The 17,609-nt window shown below is 45.9% G+C and overlaps 1 protein-coding gene across 1 annotated transcript in view; it reads left to right on the plus strand.

Moving 5' to 3' along the window:
* Positions 1-15,899: 15,899 nt before the first annotated feature.
* Positions 15,900-17,609, plus strand: part of GNAO1 (G protein subunit alpha o1) — a 157,961-nt gene continuing 156,251 nt past the window's right edge. Inside the window, exon 1 of the mRNA XM_035117115.3 lies at positions 15,900-16,929. Within this exon, the coding sequence (XP_034973006.1) occupies positions 16,812-16,929 (118 nt within the window). The 5' untranslated portion in view covers positions 15,900-16,811. The remainder of the gene's footprint in view (positions 16,930-17,609) is intronic.

Below are 17,609 nucleotides of genomic sequence, written 5' to 3' on the forward strand. Positions count from 1 at the left end.
CCTCTCATCACACTGATATATTCCAGCTTCAATCCTTTGCTGTCGCTGGCTTGATGCTCAATAGCAGGGTGTGTTTTCTTCTCTCTTACAAAGGCAAAGCAGCCTACATTTGGAGAGGCAGGGGGCCTTAATGAGAAGGACTAGCAATCGCTTGCTCTCTTTTCTCTCATGTTCAAAACGCATCTTTCTGAACCAGATTATTAAGCAATTCGCAGAGCCTTTGGTTGCATAAACATCTTAGCCTACAAGAAGCAAAGGGACAGTTATTATAATTTCCATCGGCTGTTGAAAAGCATTGTCATTCTACTAGAGCCCAGTAGGGATGGACAAATCTCTCAATGTCATTCTCCCCCAGTTTCTCATTTTTCCAGTGCAAAAATTAGTTCTCCACATTTCAGCTTAAACTGCAATTTTTTAAGGAAAAAAAATCCTCCTGAAAATTCGCCAACATTTTAGCATGGATTTCTCCTAAGGAACACAGATTTAATCAGCGGTGAAACTAAGCTTTTTTTTAAACCAGGTTACAGACTTAGTTTGACACACACACACCATGCACATTTGTGTACATATACACACAGGCTGGGACCCTCAAAGGTGCCCTTCTGGAGGTTTCACCCGGGACAAAAAACCTGGCTACCCCCCCCCCCAATAGCTACGGTTCTGATTTAATGCAGTTTTGACTAATACACACAATTATGCAAACAATTTCCCCTAATATAAACCAGCTTTTGCATATTATTTTCACGGAGATATGTATTTTTGTGTGTACTTTCCCCTAATATATGCATTTTGTAGGCGTCGTTTAGTTGGAGAACTGCACTTCAAAATATGGAGAATTGCATCTCCATTCATGTATTGCTTTGGGAGAAAACTGAATTTCTCCCCCTCCCTGGAGCCCCAATAGCTGAAGCTCCTTTCTGTCAGTGAGAGAGAGAGAGCTGCTCTGATTTCTGAATGGTGTTTGTACACAGAGGCCTGTGAATGGGAAGATTAAGTACACAATGGCAGGCAGCCGTTTCTTGCTTGGAGGAAACCTGGGGGTTTATTCATTGAAGGGGGGTATCTGCTAATATTGGTGGCTAAACCAAACAAGATGCTGTCCCTGCCTCAGCTGGCTGCTTCCAGTGCATGTTACTCATGCGACACTCCAGCACACACATCCTTTGACAGATTGTGGAGAGGCGGTGACGGGGGGGGGGGGGGAGAGTGCAGAGAAGACCTTGGTTTGTTCCACTGCCAAAGTCAGCTTACCAAAGCTATTTACTATATTAATGGTAACAACATGGTCAATTCTCTCATCCCCTCCCTTTCCCCTTACAATCCCCACCTGCTTCCTGATAATGTCACACACACACACACTGGTTTTAGGAGATTAGTCCTGCATGTGGAAATCAAAGCTTGGCATCCCTCTTCTTGTTATCTCATTGCCCTATTAGAGAAGGATTCCACTTTGGTGGGAGCTGAATGGTCCCACAGGCACACACATCTATCCCTGCACCCTCTGCAGGACACATGTCCAACGTGACTGGTGTCCTCCCTTACCCAGGAAGGAGGTGAAATTTCTCAGCTCAAAAATCCTATGGTTACCCCAGCAGAATTTTCTGTTCATTTCAATGACTTCCTACACCAGGGGGATTGTTGTCATGACCACTGTGCTATGGCATCACCGTTGGGTGTGCTCATTGCCTGCCACATGCTTCAAGGCTGTGATCTTTAGATGGGAGGGGGGGGCATCATCACAACCAGCTGTGGGTTTTGTGGAGTCCTTGCCTAAGATGCCCCGGTGGATCCCTTTCCTGGGTAGATTCCTCCTTCTTGCCACTGCCCTTCATTTGCCCTGCAGTCTGGGCCCAATCCATGCCACTACGCAAGGGGGGAGGGCCAAGATATGTGGAACCTAATGCTCCTTTCCAATGCTCTTTTCACTCTTCATATGCTCTGGCAGAGGTATCCTAGTAAGATCTCTGCTGGAGTGGAGGCCTTGCCATATGACCAGCAATGCTAACCCCCGGTGGAGCCTCCCCACTTATTCTCAGTTGCAGCCAATATTAGTTCTATTCAGAGTAAGCCCATTGAAATTTATAGACATGACTAATTGAATAGAAATTAATTGACACAGCGGTCTGTTTTTATAGTGTATTCTCTGAATTTATAGCTTGTTTTGTAGGATGTCCTGGGGGACTGAATTCATAGCAAACATACAAAGGTTTGCATACTATACTGGGTGGATAAGGCATTTTTATCTCCCGTCAGCCCAAAACTGTTTCCTGAGCAGCTTACAATTATCAGCAATAAGACAAATCATTATGATAAAAAAAGTATGTTCCCAAATCAACCACTTTCTCCACACACACTTTTCACCATTAGCACTTTGCACAAGAACCAAACACAAAACTTAACATGACCTCTTAAGATTATACTTAGCCAAAGACCTAACTCTGCTTCCTATTCCCCAAACCTCCAAACTTTCTCCCCATCTATTAGATTGCTTTGTGTGTGATGCAGCGTGGGGTGGACATACCCCAAACACCTAGGGTATATGAGGTTGTACTACATTAATTACACATATCATTTCCTTAACTAACTGACCAGGAAATGAAAATTAAGTGTCCTAAAGTGAAAGGGAAATTTTCAGCTCTTTAAGTTTGTTTTTTTTACCCCTAGTGTTCAAACAAATCACTTGCCAATCACAACTCTGACTTCACTTGTTGATGAAAAAATGCCAAAATGGGACAGCAGCCGAACTGGCTCATCTGCCTGCATGTTTGCTTCCTAACTTTTTTTCCTAAAAGGCCAACTGATGCACTATTTTTTAAAAAAAGGGAAAGCTGAGAGTCTGGGCCCCCTTTCAGGCATGGTGGTATTCAGGTTTTTCCTCAGAGTTGACTCAATGAAATGAATGGACCAAACTTACTCATGTTCTTTAATTTCAACACATCTACTTTGAATGAAACATAATTGAATACTACCATATGTACATGGGGTACACAAATCCCTTAGCTTAAAAGAGGCAGGTAAATGTCATTGACCTCATGTCAAGAACAGTGTTACAACTTATGATGAGATATTTTTTAAAAAATCAAATGAAATCAAAATAAAGTTCTTTAAATACCCTGCCTTTTCCCTCTCTCCATTTAATCTTGGGTATATTTAAGTGCAGGCCTCTGAACCTTGCTGTATACCTCTCCATCCTCCTTAACTTCACTTTGCTAATAATAGAAGTCAATGGGATTTAAGCGGCATAATTTAGCAAGTATTTCAAGCATTGTCTACAACACCACAGGCCAACCAGTTGTCTCCTCGGAAGAGGGCAGATAAGAGCCCTCTGTGCTCGATGCCGCGTGAAAAGAGCTAATCAGCGCTGCCTTCTAATTGTTGGCGTAATGATTTCAACATGCAAAAATTCTCAGACTGAATTTGCATGGCTAATGAAATAATTAAGAACTACCCAGCAACTGGAGAACATAATTGGGCATCCTGCAAGAAGCTTCATCCCCGAGCTTTTCTGCGATTCTAGAAACAGAATCGAAGCCTGCAGTTTCTATCTTGCAAGGAGGCCCCTACCCCTTGGGCAACTGCATGTGTCAGCTGCAACAGACCTCCACGCTTTCTAAACTCCTAGGATTGGCAAACTTTTTTTCCTAGCAGAACTCCTATGAATCTCATTGTTATGATTACCATTTTATTAATTTATATACCGCTTAACACTAAAGATGGTTTTCTAAGTGATTCACTTGTGTGTGTGTGTGTGTGTGTCCCCAACTCCATCTCCTCTTGTGGTTCATTTCTTATATACGGTAATTTCTAAGAACTGTGTGCCTTCTTCAACACTTCACACTACCACCCACCCCTTTTCCACCTGGACGTTTAAAGATGATGATGATGGCTGGGTTTCCCCACAAAATATTAAAATACAATGGTCTGTTAAACATTAAAAGCTTCCCTAAACAGGGCTGCCTTCAGATGTCTTAGAAGAGTCTGGTAGTGGTTTTTCTCTTTGACATCTGGTGGGAGGGCGTTCCACAGGGCAGGTGCCACTACCGAGAAGGTCCTCTGCCTAGTTCCCTGTAACTTGGCTTCTCGCAGCGAGGGAGCCGCCAGAAGGCCCTCGGCGCTGGACCTCAGTGTCTGGGCAGAACGATGGGGGTAGAGACGCTCCTTCAGGTATACAGGACCGAGGCCATTTAGGGCTTTAAAGGTCAGCATCAACACTTTGAATTGTGCTCGGAAACATACTGGGAGGCAATGTAGGTCTTTCAAGACCAGTGTTATGTGGTCTCGGTGGCTGCTCCCAGTCACCAGTCTAGCTGCCGCATTCTGGATTAGTTGCAGTTTCCAGGTCACCTTCAAAAGTAGCCCCACGTAGAGCGCATTGCAGTAGTCCAAGTGAGAGATAACTAGAGCACGCACCACTCTGGCGAGACAGCCTCCCTCAATATTTATAGGGAAAGAAAATATTTCAAATCATGGGGAATTAGGATACAAGAGGGTTGCTATATTCCCCAAAGTGAAAATCTGGACAAAGTTGTTGGTCCTTTTTTTGGGGGGGGGGGTGTTGAGCTTTCTGAGGGGAGGTGAAGTTGTTCAGCTTTTTTGGGAAACATCTCCCCCCCCCCAAAAAAAGTCTTTGGGCTTTATTTGAATTTTTACAGCATTTTTCTTTTTTAAAAAATCGCCTTAGTTGCCATATGTCCGAGTTTTCCCGGACATTTCGCCGATTTGGCGAAAATCTGCCCAGACACCATTTTGACAGTCGGACTCCCATATGTGTCTGGGAAAACCCAGACATATGGCAGCCCTAAATCAGACTAAAGGGAAAACAGAGTTGTAGAAATAAACATACCAGCAGAATTAAGACAGTAGATAAAAGAGAAATTTCAATATAATTGGACAAATAAATTTGTTTGCTATTTGGGAATAAGATTATTACCAGAACTATGAACTTTTATTTAAAAACTGCTACTTGCTTGTATCAAAGTGGAAAATTTACATTTCTCTTCTTTTATGATGAATAGAGGCTGTTGGAATAACAATACCCCCCCCCAATTATTATTTTTGGAAAGGGCTTATCTATTAGTCAGCGCTGGCCCAAACATTAGGTAGGGTGAGGCTATCACCTCAGTGAAATATAGTGGAATATAGTGGAACTAAAGCGGAATATAGTGCAGCTTTAGCACTCATTTCCATATTTGCTAACTGATTTCCCCCCGGAAGCAAATAACACAGAAATGATCGCAAAACTTGCACTATATTCCACTAGAATTCCAGACGTGGCTTTAACATCATGAGAAAGCTCAAATATAATTTGGAAATTAACAGTTAAGGAAGCATTGTGAAAATGGAATAAATTGCCATGTGTATGCAGCCAAACATAATTATGGCACCCTCTTTGTGATTTAGATTGCCACTAGGCTGTTGTTGTTTTGTTTGTTGTTGTTTTTTACAGCGACTGCAAAATCCTTTAATATGTAAGATTTCATAATGGTGCAATATTATGAAGATATTTTACAGAAGCTGCACACTCGTGCGCACACACACCCTTGCTAAGGAGGAAATGAGCAACACCTCATTAACAGTCCTGTAGCTATTGACTCTAACCACTCAAGTGCCATCTCATTTGGGTTCAGAAAACACCCTTTAAGAGGCATTCCACTATTCTTGCCGCGAGGATGGAGTGATTAGATTCACCTGACCCACTTCCTGCACATAAAACCAGGATGCAATTTCTCTCCCTCCACTCATTAAACCACACTTTATGGATTCCATAAGCTCTCTTGGTAGTAACTTGACAGTCTCCATTAATGGAAGTTGTTTTATTCATGCACACAAAGGCATCTATTGCAAAATTGATCCCTAATACTGCACCCTCGCATAGGAGTTTCCTCCCTAATATTTAATGTCCTCCTCTGTGCAGTTTAACTGCCTTTTTTATTTGTGTGGTTCGTTTGAGGACAACCACTTAACAATACATGACTGATAAAGCAAAATGTGCTGAATTTTTCTACTGTGAGGCCAACGGCTGTTTTATGGCTTTATGAGTTAAACTGGAAAAACAGCAAGGGGAAAACTCCCACCCTTCCTCACTGCTCGTAGCAAATCTACATTGCTACCTTCTTTCCCTGTGGGGGAAAAATGTAGATGGCCAGGAGATTCAGTCTTGCGGACTTCCCAGAGGTGACTTCTCCCACTGTGAGAACAGGACGCAGGACTAGATGGGTCACTGGTCTGATCCAGCAGGTTCCTCCAATGATCTTATCTCACATTCAGTCTCTAGGCTCTAGGGCATTGGTGTCCAAACCTTTTTCAAAGAGGGCCAGATTTGATGAAGTGAAGGGCCGTGGGGGCTGACCAATGGGCCAACCAAAGTTGTTGACCTTTTTTTAGGATTGAAGTTGTTGAGGTTTTTTAAGGATTTTACCCCAGGAAAAAAAACTGCCACAGGGGCCGGATTAAACCGACCAGCAGGCTGGATTAGGCCCCCCCAAACAGACTTTGGACATGCCTGCTCTAGGGTGACCATGTGCCCTACTTTGCCCAGGGCAGCCCAATCAGATAGAGTGGTACCTTGGTTCTTGAACTATTCAACTCCTGAAACCATTCAAAAAACAAAGGCATAGCTTCTGATTGGCTGCAGGAGCTTCCTGCACTCATCGGAAGTCACAGAAGCCATGCCAGATATTCGGCTTCCGAAAAACATTCACACTCACTTCCGGGGTTGCGGTGTTCCGGAGCCGATTTGTTTGGGAGCCAAGCTGTTTGACTACCAAGGTACCACTGTACTTCTAATAGAGAAAGTTCATCCAAAACCTTTGTCTTAAAACATGAGAGTGGCTCTTACTTTGGGGTAAGGAAGAACGCTTAATTCAGGCTAATAGCAGAGTGGCTGGAGCTGGCCAGAGTGGCTGTGGAAACCCAGCCAGATGGGTGGGGTATAAATATATCATCATCATCATCATCATCATCAAGATCATCAGTGCAGGCTCTGCAGCATGTGCAACATCCAAAAGGTAAAGATTTCAAGGCCCATGAAGAGGCCAGAGGTTCATACCTGAACGGCAGCTACCAAGATGTACTGGCAACTGACACATCCCTTTTAATGATGAGGTGGACTGTTGCCCTATGCATGCGTCATTCCATTTGAGCAGAAGTGCCTAATCCCATCAAGGAAGGCAGCACATGGTTCTCAGCAAGAAGGCTGTGTCCTGCTTCTTGGCCTCCACCTCAGTTGCCACGGCCTCCTGTTCTGACTCTCCCTCTTACTAGGTGAAATCCCCCCTCTCCCTCAGGAGGAGGCTCTGCTCTCTTCAGGAGGAGCGATGGACGGAGAGTTGGTGGATCTGCTTGGCACCTAGAGGAAGACCTCCCTCCTCTATCCCTGGATTCCAATCACACATCTTCTCCTTCTCCTTCTCCCTGATTTTCTTCTGCTACCAAACCATGGCAGATCCCAATGGGGCTGAGGGGTCCAGGGCAAAGCCTCTGTTCAGAGGACAAGTCCTCTATTGCGCTTCCCCAGGCGCCTTCCCCATTGCACTGACTCGAGGCTCAAAAGAAGCATTCTCTTGTAGTCAATAGAGTAGGTTGCAGGGTGTGCTTGGTTTTGTGGTGTGTGTAGTGCATGCACCACGGGCTGTGTGGTCCATGTCTGGTGTAAAGATAAAAATCCGAATAAGGGAGAGCTGTGTTGGGGGGCCCTTGAAGATGCTGATTAACAGTCAACCTGGATAGCTCAGTTGGTTTGAGCGTGATGCTGATAATGCCAAGGTTGCAGGTTCAATCCTTGTATGGATAGCTGCATATTCCTGCACTGCAGGGGGTTGGACTAGATGATCCCCAGGGTCCCTTCCAATGCTATGATTCTAATAATAATAAAAGCACCCGAGTAGCAAACAGAGCAGGCACAGAAGTCTCCTGGTCACAGCCTCCCCCACTGTGTTGAGATGCATTGTGTTTCTATTTGAATTACAGTAATTATTTCTAAATTTGCATCTCTACATATAAATTAGTATCTGCAAATTTTATGCAAATCTGAATATTCTTTTCTCCTCTTTTTGGTGGGGGGACGGACTGATGTGTTTCCTCTTCTTTGGCAAGAGATAGGGGGCCACCGAACCGATTTCCAAGACCATGTGACATGATTGATCAGTTTTCACATTGTCACCATGTTTTCTGCAAAAGTATTATTCTTATTACTATTACATTGTTAATCAAAGCAACAAATCAAAGAAAGCTGTGTGTGCTGTTACAACCGTTCTTCCATTAATCCTTTCAAAGTAACCCATTAATCTCTAGTCAAAACACTGAAAATCCATATACGACACTCTGTTATCATGATATATATCAATGCTATGGGGTTGTAATTGCTGCAGCCGTATGAGGAAACCTAATGCCTAATCTATGTTCCTGACACCCCATTTGCTCCAGCTGCAGCTCACACAGCTGTTGCTGTTAAATTTGCAGGTGGATTATATTTCAGTAGTGAAACGCCTGTCAAATTTGATGGGCCAGGAAAGGAATGGTCAGTACAGCTCTGCCCCCACCCCACCCCCCACCCCCACATAAGCCCGACCATCTCACACTAAGGGTGTGCCTAGGAATGAGGGTGAAATGACTAATTCACACTTCCCATAATACTACACAGTCAAAATGCAGCGTTCTTTGGAAATCTGCAGTTCTCTCAATTTTGCAAAAAATTTCCCAGCCAAAATTATTATTTACTTCAACAATTTATGTACATAACATTAACATTCTGTTCTCTAATTGGTGTACAATGAAGTTACAAAAGGGATCTTCCAAAATGTGTTTATTATGGGACTGTAGGCATAGAAATGCATGTATTAGTGGAAAGCAATGTAGAAAAATGCATAAGGGAAAACCGCTTACGAAAATTCAGAGAAATGTGCATTTAAATGGGGGTGAATTGATGGGTGGCTTTTTTCCACCACCACCCCTGCAAACTGATGCAGAAATGTGAGGAAGAGAGAGACACTGAAACTGATGGGTTTGTCATTCCTAGGTGCAGAAGAAGAAAAATCCACAGGAGCAAGCATTCAAAGCGGGACTAGTGGTAGATGAGTTAGGGGTCCCCCAGAACCGCAAACTGTTCCCATTCTGCAAGGTTTGACAGGGTGACCCCAAGCTCCCATGGGAGCTCCAGTCCTAGCTCATTGGCAGGTGGATAGAAGGAACAATTTACTGGCTCACCACTGAGCTTCCTGCTCAGATTCCTGCCTTCCTAGTTCACCTTCCATCCTCTCCTTTCTTTACTCCACTCTCAACTAGCTAAATTCTTCCAGCTCTCTTGCACCAAAGCTCCTTGCCAGCCCCAATGCCCTTCTTCCTGCACCTTTGCCCCAAGCCAGTGCATCTCCACCTCTCTCTCTAGTGCTCTCTCAGTCTCTCACTCTCCCAGTTACTCACTCTGTGTTCCTGCCTCTGCCTTCTGTCCAGCTCCAGTAGTGCTCAAAGCTGACTCCCAGCTCTGTGATGCCCGCACCTCCTGCTTCAACCAGGGGCAATGTAGCACAGAAAATACCCTTCAAATAGTCACCGGCCCTACGTTCTATTTCTATACCTATTCCACTTCTAGGTGAGCTGATAGGAGAGCACAATGGCATCTGGATCTCTACAAGCATCCTGAACATAGGGCACTTAGCAGTGGCTACAGAGATTGGACTTCAGCAAGCGCTGACTTCTGACGCTTGCCTAGAATTTGACCAGTTTTCTCCATCAACATTTCTCCATTTGGTTTTTCCTTATGCTGTGTGTGGGAGAACAAACTGGGGCAATTTGCGGGCAAATTGGGATGCCTTTGAAGCAGTTTCAGAAACCACAGAAGTGTTTTCTGGGGTGAGGGTGGAGGGGGGCAGAACCGGGCCAAGCATATCCATATTAGAGTTTGTAGTAGAGTTTGTTTTTATCCTGCCTTGGGGCCTAAAGGTCCTCAGGCCAGGGAATGGCATATTAATGCAACAATAGATGCCATGCAGTAAATCATCAATCAAAATGATGGAGTGAAATCACAACATAACAGGACAAGAATAAAAGAAAGTCTTCCCAAGCTAAAAGATGAAAATGTTCTGTCATCAATACTGTATCCCACACACTTAGCAGCTAGAAACCTGATCAGAAAATGAAAGGTATTACAAAAGCTTACCCCAGCTAGAGGAATTAAGTACCACTGCCTCCATTTGCTCAGTGATTCAGAGCAAAAAAGCAACCAGTTTAATTTTAAAAAGATTGGAAGTAGATCCAAAGTTAATAGTTGCAACAACTGGGGAGAGTCCAGGACTACTCCCTATAGTTTCTAGGAAAGTACAATCCCCACAAAACCAAAATGGATGGGTTGTCTCTGGTCCTCATTAGGATAGATGAATCTATAAGTTTCAATTTCTCTGCATTTTGTATTTTTCAATTTCTTCTCATATACACATTTTTGAATGTGAGATATACACATTTCCCCCCAATAAAAATATTGTTTTCCTGTACTTTCTCCTATTATATACATATTTTGGTGGGAAAGCTGAACTGCAAAATTTGGAGAAGTGCAAATCTTAAAGGGTAGCTGCATTTTGGAAAACCTGAATTGCTCCGATTTAGCACTAAAGAGTGGGTTTCACAGAAAGAGCTAAAAGGCAAAACAACAACAACAACAACAACAACAACACAACCCTACATACACTGAACACAGAGCTTTAAAGCATAGACCTGTGCCTGCAAGCAACATGGCAAAATAAGAGTGGCTAAGCCCATGTTGTTTCAAGAAGTGAAAAGTTGATAGGTTCACATTAACTGAACTGAATTTCTCATCCATTCTTCGTCAGGCCAACTCTGTACAATTGAGCTGAACCTCTTCAACAGTGATTTTCCATTGGTGACTCTCTAAAGCCAGCTTTGACCACCCTCATTAATCCACAGTGGAAACATCCTGTAGGACAGGGCTCCCTTCTGGGTCATGCTAGTCTGTCTGCTGCTTCCTGATTCACCCCCTCAGGAAATAAGCATCCAAATTGCAATTTCCCATAACCGCAAATTGATTGATTGATTTAAACAATTTATACACCACTTAAGTACAATCATTTCTAAGTCATTTACAAAGATGAAATACCCCCCCCCAAAAAAATCAGTTTAAACCCAGGTGGCGCTGTGGGTTAAACCACAGAGTCTAGGGCTTGCTGATCAGAAGGTCGGCGGTTCAAATCCCTGCAATGGGGTGGGCTCCTGTTGCTCGGTCCCAGCTCCTGCCCACCTAGCAGTTCGAAAGCACATCAAAGTGCAAGTCGATAAATAGGTACCACTCCAAGCGGGAAGGTAAACGGCATTTCCGTGCACTGCTCTGGTTTGCCAGAAGCAGCTTTGTCATGCTGGCCACATGACCCAGAAGCTGTCTGCGGACAAACGCCAGCTCCCTCGGCCTATAGAGCGAGATGAGCGCCGCAACCCCAGCATCGTACACGACTGGACCTGATGGTCAGAGGCCCTTTTACCTTTACCTAAGTACAGTCATTTCTAAGTCATTTACAAAGATGAAATACCCGCCCCCCAAAAAATCAGTTTAAACTATCAAACATCAATTCAAATACCTGTTGTAATAATATATAAAAAAGTATTCATTATGCGCCAGAAGTTGAGCAGGAAGGGAGCATGTCTGACCTTAACTAAAAGACAGCTCCTTAAAATCGCGCCCACAATACTTAAAAACCCCCACTCCTGTTAGATATAAGCCATGCATCAAAGCCATGAGGGACCCCAAGCAGTAACTCACCTGAAGACCTCAGAGATTGGACAGGAATAATAGGGATTAGGCAGTCCTTGTTAAGGCCATTGTTAATTCATGCAAGAACGTTGAACCTGCCCTGGTGGCATGTGAGAAGCCAATGCAGGCTTCTGAGCACCGGAATTTTGTGGTGGTGACAGCCATTACACATTCAACCATGTGGAGAGGCTATGCAAATACAAATTGAAGCACAAGGGACATGGGCTAAGAGTTGTGAGGAGATAACTATTCTCCTCACAGAGCTACAGTTCACAGAATGGTATAACCACCACTCCTTTTTCACATGGGACACTGTGAAGGAAATAGGGGTCTCCTAACAACTCTCCACACCTGTAACAGTTCCCAGAATTCTTTAGGGGAAGTCGTGGTATCATAGTGCTTTAAATGTGTGGTGTGAATGTGGCCCTACGTTACAGACTTTAAAAGGTTTAACAGTCATTTAAACTGTATTGGGAGAGTCCTAAAGATCTCTTAATAACATTCTCAGCCTCCCTCACCAAAATACTCTTTGCATGATCTTTTGGAGAAGCCATGGCAGCTAATTGTGTGTGTGTGTAAGTCAGCAGCATAACTATGCCATATGTGTGCTGAGGAACTAAGCACTATGGAACTATTAATGGCTGCCAAGCTAAATATTTCTCTTGAATAATATTCCTCATCATCTGTTGCATAGTTAATTGCTTAAATGGGTAGCACGCTTTCGCCACCTGAGCTCTTTGTTCCATTTCCACACCCTGGCTTATGAAAATAAGCTGCTCAATTACTCCCTACACAACTTAAACTTCCTACTTTTTATCTCCATCACACCCCATTAAAAAAACGCTGCAAGAATATGGTGGTTAGCGCTGCAGGAGGCCCTTTCTTTTTTGAAAACTGTTTTTGCTGGTTTATTTCCCTCCCCTCCCAAGGCCAATCGTGATTTCTATTCATTTCCACTTTAGCACAGCCTTGATATTCAAAGACACACACACACACACACTAGGAGTGTTGGCTTATACTGCATTTCCAAAGCCTAATGCAATCCACTCTCAAGTGGTAAGAATTTGGGGTCAGTCATGGTTGCTTGCCGAAACAACACCGTCAGAAAAGATCTAGGTGCTAGGGGGGGGCTACACCGTTTGGGAGCCTAAGCAGCCATGGACCTGAAAAGAAATTCCTCCAGTGAAAGGATTGTGGAAGGAAAAAGGTTTGTTTGTTTTTCAAAGTCAAAGTCGACCAGCACAAGGATGTAATGTAAGTGCATAAGAAGAGCTTTGTTGGATCAGTCCAAGTCCATCTGATCCAGCATCCTGTTCTCACAGTGGCCAACCAGATGCCCTAATGGGAAACCTGCAAGCAGGACCTGAGCACCAGGAAATCCCCAGCTACTGGTATTCAAAGGCATACTGCCCCCAACAGTGAAGGAACAACATAGACATCATAGAAGCCTTATTCTCCATGTATTTGTCTAATTCTCTTTGAAAGCTCATCCATATTTCCTGTTGTCCTGCTGCTCTTTAGTGCTCAATTGGAGCAAATGGCAATTCCAGTTTTCTCCAGATTGACGTTTGCTCTGATTTAGCACTAAAGAGCAAATTTTCCATGGGAAAGGAGTGGGGGCAAAGGGAAAACTGCTCAGACGCATACCTAGAAAATGCTGGTCTAAAGGTCTCTATTGTCCAAGTCTGGGTTAAGGCCATATGAAGGGAGGGTTGGGGGGAGATCTTGAAGTTGCCCATCAACAATGGGCTGCAAACTGAGCAGGGCTACCTGTCACCTGGTCTTTGTGTCAGGAGTATGGGCAGGAGTCAGGCTCTGGGGCCTGTAGTGGGGGCCTGTAGTGGGGCAGGAGTCAGGCTCTGGGGCCTGTTCCTGGATCCTTCACCTTGCTCCTTGGACCCTTGCTTCGCCTTCGCCTTGCTCTTGCCCCGTGGACCTTCGCCTCTGCCTTCGACCCTGCTTCTTCACCACCATCTTGCCTCTGGTCCTGACGCCCGCCGACCGGACCGTGACACTCTGGCTTCATAGTGAGATGTGTTGCATTTCTATTTAAATTATAGTAATTCTTTCTAAATTTGTATCCGTATGCACATGCAAATTTTATGAAAATTGGTGTTCTGCTCTCATCCTTTTGGGGGTGAAGCATAAGTAGTAACCCTATATAGGGTTGAAGAGGTGGTTTCAGCACCAACTCTCTTGGCCTTGGCAACCAGAAACTATAATTCTAGGAGTAGCATCGGGGTCTCCTAACAACTCCCAGCACATTTAACAAATTAAGTTCCCAGAATTCCTTGAGGGAGCCCATGACTGTTTAAAATGGTATAGTGCTTTCAATGTATGTGGTGAATGTGGCCAAACTCAAGATAAATGAAATCTTTTTATTGCTACTATCAGCTGGTGTTATTCCTTCTCTTTTCTGTACTGCATTTGCAAAACAAACAAACAAATGTTGTTGTTTTTCAAATGCCTCAGACATGTCTGTATTTGGATTTGTGGGGGAGAAAAAGGCTGTCAAAAAGGCCACCTACCTAGAGTCATCTAGTACAGTCCCCTGCAATGCAGAAATCTCAACTAGATCATACATGACAGATGACCATCCAACCTCTGCTTAGAAACCTCCAAGGAAGGAGAGCCCACCACTTCTGGTCGGAGTCTGTTCCACTATCAAACTGTCAGAAAGTTCTTCTGATGTTCAGCTGAAATCTCATTTCTTGTAGCTTGACTTAGCTTCCTCTTCTTTCTTCATTTTATCTGTTTATTCCACTTATATCCCATCTCTCCTCCAAGGAGCTCAAGGTGGCATACATGGTTCTCACCCCCTATTGTATCCTCACAAAATCCTATGAGGTAGGTTAGGTGAAAGACTTATTATTTATAAATCCGGGGTGGGAGGCAATAAGTTCAAGGGTCTGGAAACAAAGCCTCATGATAAATCATTGAGGAAGTTGGGGTGTTCAGCCAGGAGAAGATTGGGAGGTGATGTGATCTTCAAATATCTGAAGGGCATCTTCAAATATCTGAAGGGCTGCCACGTGAAAGATGGAGCAAGCTTGTTTTCTGCTGTTCCAGAGGGTAGAGCCCAAATCGATGGATTCAGATTATCATCATCATCATTATTCTTTATTCAACCGTCAGTCAGAAGAGATACATTTCTCAGTACAAGATTAAAACATCTAAGACATCTAAAAAAACCTCTAGGATTCAGATTATGAGAAAGAATATTCCATGGTCAGTTGGAAACAATATCCTTCTGGCTAACAGTTGCTGGAAACCACAGCAGGGAGTGTGATCTGCTTGGGGGTGTCCAGCAGGTGTCTAGTCGGCCACTGTGACAATAGGATGCTGGACTAGATGGGCCATTGGCCCAATTGCTATAGAATCGCAGAATTGTAAAGTTGGAAGGGACCCTGAGGATCACCTTGTCCAACCCCCTGCAATGCAGGAATATGCAGCTGTTCCTTATGAGGATCGAACCTGCAACCTTGGTGCTATCAGCACCATGTTCAAACCAATTGAGCTACCCAGCCAGCAGGATTGTCTAATGTTCTTACCGTATGCCTTTGGTTCCTCTGGATGAAGGGGTGTGTGTGTGTCCCTTTGCCCTCCCCAATAAAATATTTGAGGGGGCTTCCCCCCAAGTTGATGGGCATTGCCATTCAAAAAGTGTGGATGCACCACATCATGTGATCATTTTATTCAAGTTGGCACACCTGTGTGTGTGTGAGAGAGAGAGAAAGAGAGAGAGAACTAGCATCCTACACAAAGATAAGGCGTGCCCCATTGCTCCGCCCACTTCGGCCTCTTGCCCCGCCCACATCTGGCATGTGGCCCCCAAATAGTTTACCAGGAAGGAATGTGGCCCTCCGACTCAACAAGCCTCCCCATTCCTGATCTGTAAGCTCCGCCGAGCCCTTCCCACTTCGGTTGCACAACTGCAGCGACGTGAACTGGAAGGGAGGGGAGGGAGAGGGGCTCCTTGGCAGCAGAGGCAGCAGCAGCCGCCGCCGCATCTTGAAGCAGCTCCTCCGCCCGTTCTCTCGCTCCCTCGGCCCTCCTCCTCCTCCTTGCCGAGCTTCCTCTCGGCTGGGCTGGGCGGGCGGGCGCATGCGCGGGCGGCGCAGCCGACGTCAGCCAGCCCAGCCTCGCCTGTGCAAGGGAAGGCAGCCTCGGCGCGGCGCAGCCCTGGCGCACTTGCCCGCCCTCCCCGCTTGCTCCCTCCCCGCTCCCTCCCTCCTCCTCGCCTGGCTGCTGCTGCTGCCGCTGCCGCCGCGAGCTCGCGTCGCCCCTTTCTGCATTTCTTGCCATTAGGATCGGCTGAGCGATGCGATCGCTCGGAGCCATCGCCGCCGACGCCCATTAGAGACCCCCACGTTCGGGGGAGGGAGGAGAGGAAGACTCGCGAGGAGGAAGGAAGCGCCTCGCCCCGAGAGCCGTCCAGGCAGCAGCCGAGCGAGGAAGGCAGGCATCCCGCCGGCGACACAGCCGCCCAGAGGGGAAAGGGCTCGGCTCTCGCTCCGACGCCAGCAGCAGTCCCAGCGCGCTCGCCATCCGCCCGCTGCCGCGTCCCGCAAGAGGCCGCCCAGCTCCAGACCAGGGAAGGGAAGGGGGCGCCCAGAGCCCATCGCGCCCTGCTCCTTCTTCCATCGCAAGAAATATCCCTGGTCTCCTTCCAGCGCACCCCCCCGCCCCAGCAGCGCCTGCCAGCCCCCCGAAGGCTCGGCTCTCATTTGGATGCATTGATTTGCTGGGGCTACGGAGACGCAGAGCCGGAAAGGAGGAAGGAGAAGAGCGAAGGGGCAGCCAGCCAGAAAGAGAGAGAGAGAATCTATATTATATTCCCCCTGGTGCTTCATTTTAATTTATTTTTGACATCTAAGCAAAGATCTACATCCCCACCCCTCTTCTTCCTATCTTGCTTTTCTGCTGCGTTGGTGGTTGTGTTTTAATTTTTGTTTCCCTTCCCGTTTTTCCTCCTCGGAGTGTCTGATTAAAAGGGGGGTTGGGGGGGACCGAGAGAAGTGTCCGCCAGCCCGGGAGAACACATTTCCCGGCCACCATGGGATGTACACTGAGCGCCGAAGAAAGAGCCGCCTTGGAGAGAAGCAAGGCGATCGAGAAGAACCTCAAGGAGGACGGCATCAGCGCGGCCAAAGATGTGAAGCTGCTCTTGCTAGGTAAGCGGGCTCGAGCCCAGCGGCCCCCCTCCCTCCCCCGCGCCCTCCACACCCAGGTAGGATTCTGACACAGCCACCCCACCCCCAGGTCCAACACTCCCGTGTGTGAGAGCCCCTATCCCGGCCACCTTCCTATTTAGATTGACATTACAGCCATAGCTGCCAAGTTTTTGCTTTTCTCGCGAGGAAGCCTATTCAGCATAAGGGAAAATCCCTGTAAAAAAGGGATAACTTGGCAGCTATGATTACAGCTCTGCTTGCCACATTTGTTGGCCATCGCTTCCCCCCCCCCTCCCTCGAAACAAACACACACACACATTTGCCATTCTCGCCCCACCTGCCTGCCTTGTCAACTCTAGAGCACAAATACGATCTTCTCCCTCCTGCCCCTTCCAGTTAAAAGGGCGGCGCGGGGGGGGGGAGGCGCGGACACCCATTCCCTTCCACCAACTAGGTGTGATTTATTTTCCATCCTCCATCTTCTGCCCCACCTATTGTACAACTATGCTCCATCTCTCCCTTCCGCTATCTCCCTCCCTCTCCTCATCTCTTAGACACACACACACACACACGTACACGTACACTGACAGGCCCTTTTCTTTTAGGCATGATTTTGCTGAGCCTCATTGCATCATGTGCAAAAAAAAAGTAAAATAAAAAAATTGTATTGCCCAAATGGA

This window comes from Zootoca vivipara, chromosome 6, assembly GCF_965207765.1.
Source record: "Zootoca vivipara chromosome 6, rZooViv2.hap1.1, whole genome shotgun sequence".
NCBI lineage: Eukaryota > Metazoa > Chordata > Lepidosauria > Squamata > Lacertidae > Zootoca > Zootoca vivipara.